General features: G+C 40.7%; 1 protein-coding gene across 1 annotated transcript in view; it reads left to right on the forward strand.

Moving 5' to 3' along the window:
* LOC139104059 (odorant receptor 13a-like) overlaps positions 1-12,653 on the forward strand; it is a 40,796-nt gene extending 28,143 nt beyond the window's left edge. Inside the window, exons 3-4 of the mRNA XM_070659286.1 lie at positions 11,932-12,172; positions 12,628-12,653. Coding sequence (XP_070515387.1) covers positions 11,932-12,172; positions 12,628-12,653 — 267 coding nt within the window. The remainder of the gene's footprint in view (positions 1-11,931; positions 12,173-12,627) is intronic.
* Positions 12,654-13,428: the final 775 nt, after the last annotated feature.

The raw sequence follows: 13,428 nt of genomic DNA on the forward strand, positions 1-13,428 counted from the left end.
CATTCAGAAAATTAACACAACAACGAGTCTGTTGGAAGCTTTTGAAAAAGTAACGTTGAGAGCGAAGGTCAGCCACGGAAACATTGGAAAGAAAAAGGTCGATGGTGCTAATATTAAAACTAGTAGATCAAAAAGGATAGACAGCGACGACGAAGAACGTAACGAAAACAAGACGAAGGGAAATTATAAATGCTATAACTGCAACAATAAAGGACATCTGGCCAGGAAGTGTCACAAGAAGAGAGACGATCAACAAAAGAAGGACTCAACTAGGAAAGAACAAGTCACTTGTTTTAAATGTAATACACTAGGACACATTGCCAAATTTTGTAAGAGCACGTCAGCGCAGGACAAAGAAGAAAAGGAACAGGTACTGGCTATAGAGACATTGCGAAAGAATAGCGACGACTTTTATTGTAATGTAGGATATGATTTGACCGACGGATCCGATAATGTAAGCTTGAATCTACATTCTTTATTAGATACAGGAAGCGCCGTAAGTTTAATTAAAGTAAAATTTATACCTCCGGTTATGTTAAAAGATATGCAAAGCGTAAGAGCGAATTTATGTGGTATTAATAATTCTCCTTTAAGAGTTCTAGGTACGATTAAGGCTAATGTAACTTTGGACGATGCGAAAGAGTGCTGTACGCTATTAGTTGTGCCAGACGAGACTATGAAGGCACCCGTTATTTTAGGCAGAGATGCGATCCAGAAATTAGGATATAAGTTGAAGAAGAATGATTGCGAGCGAATGGAAGAATGCATTCAAGAAATTCTCAGCATAAATGTCAAAGAGGAAAATGATCTCATACTGGATGCGCTAGATATTAATCCGGAATTGTCTTCAGCAGTTCAAAAGGAAGTACGCAAAATATTTATTAAAGAATATGTGAATGCGAGTAAACCAGAGGTTCCGCTTGTAAATGCTGAGCTTAAAATGACTCTTAAAGAGCATCGACCGTTCTCTGTGACGCCGAGAAGGTTGTCTTATGCTGAAAAGGACGTACTACGCGGATTGTTAAAAAAATTAATTGACAGCAAGGTAATACAACCAAGTGAGTCGGAATACTCATCACCAGTAGTGCTGGTCAAAAAGAAAACGGGCGAATATAGACTATGTATAGACTATCGTGTACTAAATAAATATCTAGTGCGAGATCATTATCCTCTTCCATTGGTAAAAGACCAGTTAGACGTATTGTATGATAAAAAGTATTTTACTTTATTAGACCTAAAAGATGGCTTTCATCATGTAAAAATAGTGACAGACTCGGTTAAGTATACCTCATTCGTAACGCCATTAGGGCAATACGAATATCTTAAAATGCCGTTTGGACTAAAGACTGCGCCTATGCGATTCCAAAAATTTGTAAATGAGGTATTGCGTGACTTAATAGACTCAGGTGACATAGTGACTTATATGGATGACTTTATGGTCGCGACCACAACCATTGAATATCACCTGCAAGTGTTAAGAAAAGTTTTCAAATTATTAATTTGTAATCTGTTAGAATTAAGAATTGATAAATGTAAATTTCTGTACACAAAAGTAAATTATCTAGGATATATCGTGTCTAAAAATGGTGTGAGTTCTACGACAGAAGGAGTGAAGGCTGTTTGCAATTTCCCAATACCGAGAAACATTAAAGAAATACGGGCGTTCATAGGGTTATGTTCTTATTTCCGCAAATTCATTGAAAAGTTTTCGTTGATAGCTAAGCCGCTATATGACTTATTAAAAAAGGATGTACAATTCCAATTTAGAGCTAAAGAATTAGAATCGTTCGAAGCATTGAAAAGTAAATTAGTATCAGTGCCTATTTTATCTTTATATAGCCCTAAAGATGAAACGGAATTACATTGTGATGCAAGTACTCACGGGTTCGGGACAATACTTATGCAGAGAAAAAAAGATTTGAAATTGCATCCGGTCTTCTACTACTCAAAGAGAACAACTGATACTGAAAGCAGATACCACAGCTTTGAGCTGGAAACGTTAGCGATAATATACGCTCTTAGGCGATTTAGGATATACTTGTGTGGCGTTAATTTTAAAATAATTACAGATTGCAAATCTTTAACACAGACTTTAGATAAAAAGGATATAAATCCAAAAATTTCGAGATGGGCACTGGAACTTCAGGAATTTGACTACACGGTAGAACATAGAGACGGTACTAAAATAAGTCATGTAGACTGCTTGAGCCGATATAGTTCTATATTAGTCGTAGAGGATAATACTTTGGAATTTAATTTAGCTGTGAGTCAAGGTCAAGATGTTAACATTAAAGAATTGCAATCTAAACTCGAGAAGGGAGAAGATAAAGACTACAAGATGTAAAATGGCATAATCTATCGAAAAAAGGATGGAAAATTATTATTTTTAGTGCCAAATCATATGGAAAATCACATTTTATACAAGTATTATAACGAGTTAGGACATATAGGAGCAAATAAAATGTACGAGGTGATTCTAAAAAGCTATTGGTTTCCGAAACTAAAGAGTAAAATTGATATGCATGTTGCAAACTGTTTAAAGTGCATTGCATTTTCACCGAAAGTAGGAAAAAGAGAGGGCTTGTTACAGGTAATGCCGAAAAAAGATTTACCATTTGAGACAGTACATATTGATCATTTCGGGCCTGTTGTGAAGCATTCGATAAAAAGATATGTGTTATTAGTCGTAGATTCATTTACTAAGTTTGTAAAGCTATTCGCAACAAAAACGACGTCAAGTAAAGAAGCTATATATATGTTAGAACAGTATTTTCGCAACTATAGTAGCCCTAAAACGATAATTTCGGACAGAGGTACATGTTTTACTTCAAAAGAATTCTAGAGTTTTATGTTGGAAAACGACATAAAGCATATTAAAATAGCTACAGGATCATCTCAGGCGAATGGGCAAGCCGAACGCGTCAACAGAGTGTTAAAACCAATGTTAGCTAAAATGGTTGATAGTAAGGATCGTAAAACATGGTATAGAATGTTGCCGGAAATCGAATATGTATTAAATAATGTAGTTCATAAGTCCATTGGGGATACCCCAAGTCGATTATTATTCGGAGTGAGTCAACGATCTAAAACACCGGACGAGATACAAGAATACGTTGAAGAAAATGTAAAAAACGATACGCGTAATTTAGAGATAATTAGAGAAAAAGCGAAACACATAATAGATAAGGCGCAGATGTATAATAAGGATTATGTAAACCGGAAAAGGAAAGAAGCGCATAAGTACAACGTTGGAGACTACGTCGGAGTACGAAATTATGAGAGTACGCCTGACACGTCGCATAAGCTAGTCCCACAATTTAGGGGACCTTACCGAATAGTTAAAGAACTAAGAAACAACCGCTATATAGTGGCAGATGTAGAAGGTTTTCAAGTTACGCAGAAACCTTACCAAGGCGTGTGGGAACCCGCCAACATGCGTCCGTGGATTTTGAACAAGGAAAGAGATAATTATATTAAGTCAGATGAAAACGATTCATGTTAAATAAATCCGAGGACGGATTACTTGTCAGGAAGGGCCGAAATCTGTAAGACAAACCTATGTATGTGTAAGACAAACCTATGTATGCGACTAGCGACCAATGAGAAGCATCAAGACTCGCGCAGTAATACACGGCAGCGGCGTTGCCGTGCGAGTGAACGAGACTTAGTAGTTGGCTAGCAGTTGTTGTATAGTGAGCATGGTATAAAGAGAAAAGGTGAAAGGACTTTCTTTGGTGTTAGACATTTCAATTTCTGATCATTCCCAAATCTGTCGACCCGGAACTGTCCATCCGACGCTCAGAGGCCAATATTCCCTTACAATATTGAAAAAAAGTATACTATGTCACTCGCAACATCGTCCGGCGACCGAATTCGATGAATTACTTTTTTTGTAAAAAAATTGTTTAAACAATTGAAATGACTTCTTTTCAGTTTTTAAACAAAATATCTGAAACCCCGAATTGATAGGAACAACCGTTACCTAATAACGAGCGTTTACGTAGAAGATATCAATTTGTTAACTAAGAAAAGAAAATAGCAATTTAATATTTTCCTTTGGCAAATATTTAGCGATAAATAAGCAACAAAGCGTTATCTCGATTAAATTCCTTTGCGACCAACTTCATCTTCTTTTACTTGAACATTATTAAAAAAATGTATAATAATAAAAGCAGAGAGTAACAAACTTTTTCTTTGCTAATTACTTTTTAACAACAAATTAGCTACGAATTTATAAAAATTAACTCTGCTTATTTCGTACTGCTAACTTATGAGATAAAAATGATTTAGTTTAAAAAAAGAAGGATTCTTTATGAATAACAATTTATTTATTTTCAATTTTTATTTTACATGGTAATGATGGTAACATGGTAAGTTTTATAGTACTTGGTAAATAAGAGCAGCCGTTCGCATTCGAGTGGTTACCATCATGCTTGCGCGATACCGAAACTACCGAGTTACCGACGACGCCGTGAAAGAGTAGGAGAGATAGTGTATAGCTATGGCCTTTTCCTTTATCCGACGGCAGTCTAAGCGCTGGCGTCACACGGACGAGCCTCTGCATCTGTACGCGTGGCCGGCCGCGATCGAAAGTTCAGCTCTCTGGTCCCACTACAAACTTGAAATTACATTTTAGGTATTAAAAATGGTGCAACGATGATGTGTGCCAAAGTACACGGCGGGAAAAGTTATACCACGCCATAGGCTTTTTCAGGGTATGAGAAAAGCAGAAGTGTGGTTAGAAGCAGTTGGACGAAACGATTTAATTGGTAAGTTTTATTTAATATAGAGAGAACATAGATTACGTTTAGTAGAAACGCTATTTTGCAGTTGTTAAATAAATGATGGTTTTGGCATATTCTTTTAATTTTGTAGAATCTAGAAGTATATGCCAATCACATTTTTCATTTTTACAACAGTTACAAACCAACTTTTTCTACTAAATGTAACCATTGTGTCAGCTTCTTCTTTTTCCATCCCAATCTGTACGCTTAATATAATATATATAAAATTTATGTTTGTTGCAGGTTTATCTCAGTTGGTTAAAAGTAAAGCCCAGAAGTGTCAAGATTTATTATTGCAAGCACAGTATCATGTTACTAAAGTGAAACGAATAAACAAAAAAAAAAAATATTAAGCCATATAGACATATATAGACTTAATACATCATTGATTAATCAATTTATTAAGATATTTGTAAACACGACTCTAATTTTATAATAATTAACAATTGTGGCCGAAGGCCACGAACAATAAAATTCCAGACCCCGCGCCGGGACCACCACCGATCGTCTACAAAGTTTTGCGCGGAACCGACCATTTTTTCGAATTAACACGAGCCGACCAGCCGCCCGTGCCGCGCGCCGCTACAGTCCGCTCGGGAAGGGGTTCCCCAATCCCGAGCCCTCGGGTATATAAGCCGCCTCGAGCGCGAGCTAAGTACCTTGTTTCTCGCTGGAGAGCACTCCAGCAACCGTTCCACCAGAACTTGGAATATTCCGAGCCTTCCCTCGACCGGGCTCACCCGGGATCGAAACTGCTACCTCCAGGACTCAGGCGCTCCCGCGCCTTCCTTTGACCGGGCTTTCCCGGCCTCTGACGTCTTCATCACCGAGACTCGGGCGCGCCCGAGCCTTTCCTCGACCGGGTTTACCCGGCCTTCAAAACCGCTACCTCCAGGACTCGGGCGCTCCCGAGCCTTTTCTCGGCCGGGTTTCCCCAGCTCCGCATATCGTGGACGGTTTTACACACCGCGCCGAAGATTCGCGACCGCGCAAATCTGTACGTCAAACACGACCTAGACCGCAAAACCTGTACACACCGCGCCGACGACTCGCGACTGAGGGAATCTGTATGTCCGACACGGCCTAGACGGCAAAGCCTGTACACACCGCGCCGACGACTCGCGACTGAGGGAATCTGTACGTCCGACACGGCCTGAACGGCCCGACCTGTACACCGCGCTGGAAACAAGCGACCGCGCACTTCTGTACGTTCGACATAGTCTAGACGGCAAGACGTGTACTCACTGCACCAAAAACTCGCAACCGTGGAACTCTGTACGTTCGACGCGGCCTAGGCGACCTTACCGTTACATAGCGCCCGAGTCCCGCGAATGCGTAAGGATCTGTTACGATCGTTTCGGTCTGGACGGCCTAGCCTGTATATTACGTTCTATAAATCGATACAACGACGCGGCCTGATCGGCCCAACCTGTATATATCGCATAAGATTTGTAAGAAAGCGGGCTTTCCGCAAAGACCACCTCTTTACCAATTATTCTCGTAGATTTATATTATTCATCTTTTGTAATATTTCTTTGATTTATATCCTTTTGTAATATTTTCTCTGATTTCTATTGTTTTCTTTATAATAAATTACTTTATTAATTTTAATCACGTCTCGGTTTTTCAACTCATACCCCGGATCCCGACGAGCTTCGCCCCAACGAAATTACCGTGTTACATAATTATAATAATTGTGTTATATCAATATATACTTTGACAAATAATTAAAAAAATATATACAGGGTGTTTTTGATCAGTGGACTTTACTGTAAATGATAGATAGAATTAATCGAAGCAAGACAAAAAGTCCTTTACCATTTTGAAAAATTCTCCATAATTTTTGAGAAAATGATAAAAATATATAAAATATACAGGCGTAAAAGCGATAAGAAAGCTGTGCGTGAATGAGCGCGACAAACGACAGCGCCATTTCTAGTCATTTGTCACCTTGTATATACAGTCTATTTACAATTATGTTTAGGTGTTGTTTAAATCACGCCCACTAGCGCTTTTACAAAAATACCGACAAGACGGTGCAGGTTACATTTGGCGCCGCTCGAGATAAGAGATGTGTGGGGCCGTTATCGTGACCAGGATTAGTCTCCACTTATCGTCCCCCGACAGGACGGATGGCTCGGCTTCCGATGAGCTGGTGGTCGCCCATGGGTCGACTTGCGTGCCGCTTTCTGTTAGCGTTGGAGCGTGCTGGATAGCTCTTTCCGTTGTGCTCGGTCCAATTTATATCTCTTGTTCTGTCCGCGCCGGTGGTGTAGGCAACACAGACGAGAGTATTCCTGGTGGAGCGTCTCGCCATCTGGGGCTGGTATACCGCCAAATCCTTGTATCCTCAGGAGCGAGAAAAATGCATGGCAGCCGAGTGAAACTCAGAGGCGTAAAATTTGCTAGAGTGGATTTCCACTTTAGCAATTGGAAGTGCGCGTGCCTTGGCGGCTTCATGGGTTTCGTCGGCCGAAGGATTCCGACTAATGGCTGTTGCGGCGGGACGATAGTGACGTCTTGAATGCTCGGTTTCCGAGCAGCCTCAATTGGTGGCGACAAAGCTCTGCTGGGTGAAGTTGGCGGGCTCGCCGGTACCAGTTCCGGTGTCAATGCCGGCTTCTGCGTCGTCCTCTCCGAGTCTGCTTTCTCGTTGGTGTGCCTTCTTCCGGGTACTTAGACGTCTGCGTGATTGGTAGCGGCATTTACTAGAAGATGTGCTTAGAGATACAGCACTATCTTTTGTGGCAGTTGGCTGTACGTCTCGATTAGGAGCACTAGCTGGCTTACAAAATGTGGCGACCGCTCACGCACACCGCCCACGCAATGGCACCTGCAGAACGGCAACCCGGCGCAGGGCGCTTCGCGGCGCCACCGCCAGGTGGCCACAAGGGCGTAGGTGTAATCCACAGGCAAAATAACTTTGTTCTCTGGATATAAGGCAGTGCTCCACAATGGGTCAGCACGATTAAACCCGCCAAGGTGTGCACCAGTTAAGGTAGCACTCAAGGTGTTTTTGAATAATCGTGCCTTCTTTTATGGAAGCGCTATTCTCTTCACACGAGAAGATTATCAAGCAGCCTAGGAAGAAGACAAGGAGAAGCCGGAAGAAAAGAGTACCCATATCGCCGACCTTCGTCTTCGGCTCTCCGGACAGTACTACCGACTTGTTGTTGCCACTAGCACCGCTGCCTGCACCGCCAGCTTTGATCTCAACGCAGCCGGAGCATGCTACAACAGAGCAGCCGGCAGCGAAGCCGACAGCGAAGTTAATAGCAAAGACAACAGCGAAGCCGACGATTCTGAGCCCCAGACATTCCCGCCGACCGCATCACTGGTATCGCTCATCAAAGCTAAGCCTTTGGACGCAGGAATAACTCTCGCTGACTAGGTCCTTTACCCGATAGACTTCTTGCTTACAACAGAAAATCGTACGCCGAGAACTTTCGCCGTTACTACAGCGACACAAACTGAACTTTCGCCATCATTAGTCAACGCAGAGACGCAGACGGAGTTCAGCGAAAAAGAACCTAGGTTGCTTCCTGGCGACGAGAAGTAGGGGCCAATAAAGGTCACATTAACAGCGCCCCACATAAGTTATCGCGAACGCCGTCTTGATTAGATCAAGCGGCATTTTTGTAAAGCGCCATTACGGCGCACAAGACAAACTTAAAGACAAATACTGTACATATATGTAAATGTACTCTCTCACAATTTACCAATTAGTTCCTTTTCTGAGAACATCTTGTCGATTTACACAAAATAATCTTTTCGATTGAGAATTGAAGCGAAACTCGAGCTTGCAAAGCCCGCCTTATATACGGGTCTTTACCGCTTCTGACTATCGCGTGGCTATTCTCGCGCGGAACCACCTGGCGGCTGCGGTTGGCAGTTGCCGGGTCTTTTCGCTCGCGGGAATCCCGAACTTGTCTCGCGCTTGCCGGTGTGCTCGCGCGTCTAGCGAGTTGCTGTGTTTGTGGCACGTTGGTATTTCGGTTGGCGTACCGGCCGCCACACTCAAAAATACAATGTATGTGGACGTTGACGGTGTCCAGCAGCGCTACAAGTCGCGCAGAATAGGGGGTCACAATTTAAGACAGAAAGGCAGACACTTGACAAATTCACAAACAAAAATCAGATATATTTAACAAACAAATAAAGAAAATAACAAGCGATAATAAACACAATAAAAAGTAGAGTACAAATTATAAAAAGAAGCGATCCTCTCATTTGAGGAAATAAAAGCGGGTCGGTATAGACCGCGTTTCACTTATCTGTATTCCGCAACGGCGGAGGAATGCTGTCGGCAGCAGACGCAAGGAACTCGCAGTTCGCAGCTTGCGGTTCGCAATTCGTGGTTCGCAGTTCGCAATTTGTGATTCGCAAAAGGCCTGGCCAGGCTTGAGCACGCGGAGTGATTCGCACGTATGCACTCGATGCACAAACTGGAACGCGGTTGAAAGAATAAAGTATAAAATACAAAGTGTCGTGGAAGACGACAGCTCAGCGATGTGCTCGCTCTGAAACTCGGAGGGACTCTGAGGGCTCGACTGACGCAACGAGCCTCCAGAGCTATTGTTCAGAGAAAGTAAATCGGGAGAGTCCCGGAAGATTAGCCGGGGAAATCCCGAGACAAAGTCCGTTCATAGAGTGAATAAAATTAAAAGAAAGGTCGCGGGATTAAAATTTGCTTCCTCCTCCGGACGGCCGGTAATGTGTGAGGTGGCGTCATCCGACGTGCGACGTCGGAGGGATCCGCCACATGTACTCACGTTGCTAATCGAATAATAAATATCTAAGCGTTTTTTTAAATTTGCAAGTTATTATACAAGCTTTGTTTTGATTTTTTTGCTCGTCCCACAAACTGTATCTCCATGCGGAGCATTCTAGGTAATACAAAAACAGCCTGCAACTTTTATTTAATTTTAGTTATGTTTTGAAACACATAAAAATTATTTTATCTTTCAATTTTGACGAAAAATTCGAAGCTAAAGCAATTTCCAATTTTGATATAAAAATAATGATAACTCAAAAACAACGCATTGTTCGACTTATGTTTATAGCAACTTCTTTTCAAGTTCTTGTTTTGTTTTAAATAATCACTACTCTGACAAATTACGTGAGCGTTCTATCCAACAAGAGCGTGACTGTACAAAATGCGGGATGGGTCACTCCCTCGATCAATGCAGACGGTTACTTCAATTTCTGTGTATTGTTCCACATGTTGCTAAAATTTTGCAAGGATTACAGGCGCGTCGTAATCAACACTCATCACGAATTGATTCTCATACGGAAGCGCAACGTCAACAATTACTTAGTAGAAAGTTACGCGATCGAACCTATGCATAACTTATTTAAGATACAGTAGTGAATGCCTCATGTATTACCAAACAAGCTAAATAAATTGGCGATGTTACTCACTCTGGAGAGCGGTCGATTCGTCAGTATGGGTTTTCGCTTGTGGGATTTGTATGAATTTTCACTACTGCAACTTACGACCAAACAGCCGTAGGTCATCAAGACCGCCCGTAACTCGAAAAGCCGCGATATGTTGTATTCGTTTTGTAAACGGGTCGTAGGAACACGATGTCCAAGGACATTAGTCATTTTTATGATTGCAAATTCACTAATGTGAAGCTCTTTCTGAACTCCAAGTGCTACCCATACGATTATATAAATAGCGATTTTGACGGATGTAAATGCACGATTTTTTACAACATGTATGCACGATTCTGTAAGAAGTATTATAGTTAAGAATACCTCAAATTGAGTCTCACCGTCACATTGTTCATGTATAATGGCCGTTATCTTCGATTGCTCTCGTTAAAACGCGTCAGTTAAAACCGCTACCGTGGACGTTAAATTAAAGTTTAAAAGCAAGTACAACGTATTAATGAATACCGCGGCATACTATCACATTATACACGATCGCTTGGTCCATACACCGACCGGCTGAAATAGGGTTCGTTCTGCGGCGACGGCAGATAGCATGCATGAGCTAGTTTGCTTGTTTCAATTTTTCCTCTCTTCTCCGCGTCATGTGCTTCCTTCGCGTCATCGTTTTTCCCCGCTTACCTCACCTTCTGAGAGGATCTGGCTTAGAACCGGCCTATACTCATCTACTGCAATGTGCTCACCGTCCGCGTCTCCGAGTTTTTTTCCTCTGTGTTCTACTCTCAAGAGTCGGAAATAGCGAACAAAGATTTTCTAATGTATAATGTGCGGTTTCACTCAGATTCTTGCATGTACACTAAGTACACTGACCAGCTGAGATAGCGTTCGTTCTGCGATGATGGCGGCTATCGTGCGTGAGCTAGTTAATGTGTGTCAAGCTGCACAACGAAGCGCGTACGTGTGCCACGGAGTGCCGGAATGACCGAGAGGACGAACGCGTACGAGTGAGATAATTATAGTAAACTTCTAATAGCGTTCGAACTGGATCTATTTCCATTTCATGCTTGCCCGTTTGAACAAACGCGTACAAGTGAGAGAATTATAGTACGCCTCTGACTTGCGAACGCGTGTTGCTAATACTCTTCCACCACTTTTTCCCCTGTCTTCTCGGTTTTCTCGGCGCTCCGTGGCACACGTACGCGCTTCGTTGTGCAACTTGACACACTACGCTAGCTCACGCAAACTAGCCTCCGTCACCTCAGAAAGAACGTTATCTCAGCCAGGAACTGTACGTTCTGTTTGCTTCTCGTGCTTACTCGAGCGCTTTCGCTCTGACTCACGCGAAACAGTGCGGTCTCGAGTTGACATCCGTTGTTGCTCGTACATTCTTTCTCTGACTTGCATACGTTTAAGTACAATATTTCTATCCGTGCAGAGCATTATTTTTGACGAAATCAGACAATTGATTTAATGCAACTACATTTGTTTACGAATTGACATTATAATAAAGGTGTTCTTGCATTTGTCTTATTTATCTTCACAACTCCCTCACTCGTTCTATGATTATCCGTGCTTTGACGCTCTAGTCAGAGCTTGTCCCGGCAACGTTCCGATTGTCGCGTAAACAATTGGTAATAAAACATATTTATCAAATTTAAATTTATTTTTTACAAAATATTTATTTGCCTATTTAAAGTACTTATATTTTGTAAGTATATAAGTAATTAATATTTATTTCTTAAATTATATGTAGATGCTACACATTGGGGGACAAATAGATCTTGTGCAACAGGAAATAAAAAAGATTTGTCTCAAAAATAATAAACATGATATATCCATTACTATTGTACAACCGTTGGTCAACAAGCATCATAAAATTATTGCTTTCTCGGAAAGCATTGAGAATCTTTTTTCTCATATTGCATTAATGCAATTTTTTTCAAATACGATGATCATATGTTGCATTGGATTCCTCATAGTAACAGTAAGTATCTGTAAACGTTTAATTAATATTTTAATTTAACTCAAAATTTGATTTCTTTTTACAAATCACACTTACAAGAAAGGTTAGGCAACCCAAAAATTGAAAAAAATATGATACTTTGTGCGCATGTAGAGTAGTTTATCTGTAACACAAAACTATTTTTTGTTTGTGCTAAATTTCACTTTAAAGGGATGAAATCACCCCTTACAAATAGAAGGGTTACTTGCTTTTTTTGATATAACTCGAAAACTATTTAAGATATAAAAAAAAGTTTTATACACAAGTTTTATAGTAAAAACAACTATATTTAAATGCAGTAACAGAATTAGATCAAAAAAATTTTTTAACAAAATTGTTTATAAAAATACAAAAAAAATTTTTTTTTTCTAATTATATTATTGCAGTTAAACGAAGAGGTTTTTGCCATAAAACTTTTGTATAAAACTGTTTTGATATCTTTAATAGTTTCCGAGTTGTATAAAGAAAAGTGAAAAATTTCTACATATGAAAATACTTTATTTCCGTAAGAATTATTTTTGAGCCGCAACTAAAAAATTTTCAATTTATTTGTTATTCTATATGCGTAAAACTTCTCGTTATAAGAACGATTTAATCAGGTTAATACGCTCAATATTGTTACGCCCGGTACACGGAGCAGCGTGAAGCTGCCGGCTCGCTCCGAAGTCTCGGTTCCCCGTTGCCAGGGGAACGAAGTTTGATTATTTACTAAATGACAGTTCTGCCCGTGCCTTGAATCGGTGCAGTCGCTGTATCTCTGCATGTTCTATTAAACTGTTCGTTCTTTTTATAAATCGTCTCTTTCTTTCGCGGAGCTCCGGCGCCGCGAGTTAGTGTGTGTGAGTGTGTGAGAGACGCGAACGCGGAAACGTTCGCCGACCCGTTCTCGGCGTAACAATATTAATAATAAGATTTCCATCAAAAAAAGTTAAAGAATCTTTAAATATTCAACATTGTGAAACTTTGTGTGCAATAATTCATCTTTAATATAAAACTTTTTTGTTTGTGCTTTAATTCGAGTGAGCGCGACAGGCGAATGGCTAGGAATGGCGCCGTCGCCTGTCGCGCTCACTCACCCGCAGCTTTCTTTTCGCTCTTACGCTATACATTTTAATTTTTTTCTCAATAACTATTGAGAAATTTTCAAAACCGTAAAGGACTTTTCGTCTTATTTTGACTAGTTCTACCTACCATTTTTGGTTCAGTCTACTGATCTGGGATACCCTGTATGTTCCCCGTATGTGTTAT

Source organism: Cardiocondyla obscurior, linkage group LG07 (assembly GCF_019399895.1).
Source record: "Cardiocondyla obscurior isolate alpha-2009 linkage group LG07, Cobs3.1, whole genome shotgun sequence".
In the NCBI taxonomy this organism is placed as follows: Eukaryota; Metazoa; Arthropoda; class Insecta; order Hymenoptera; family Formicidae; genus Cardiocondyla; species Cardiocondyla obscurior.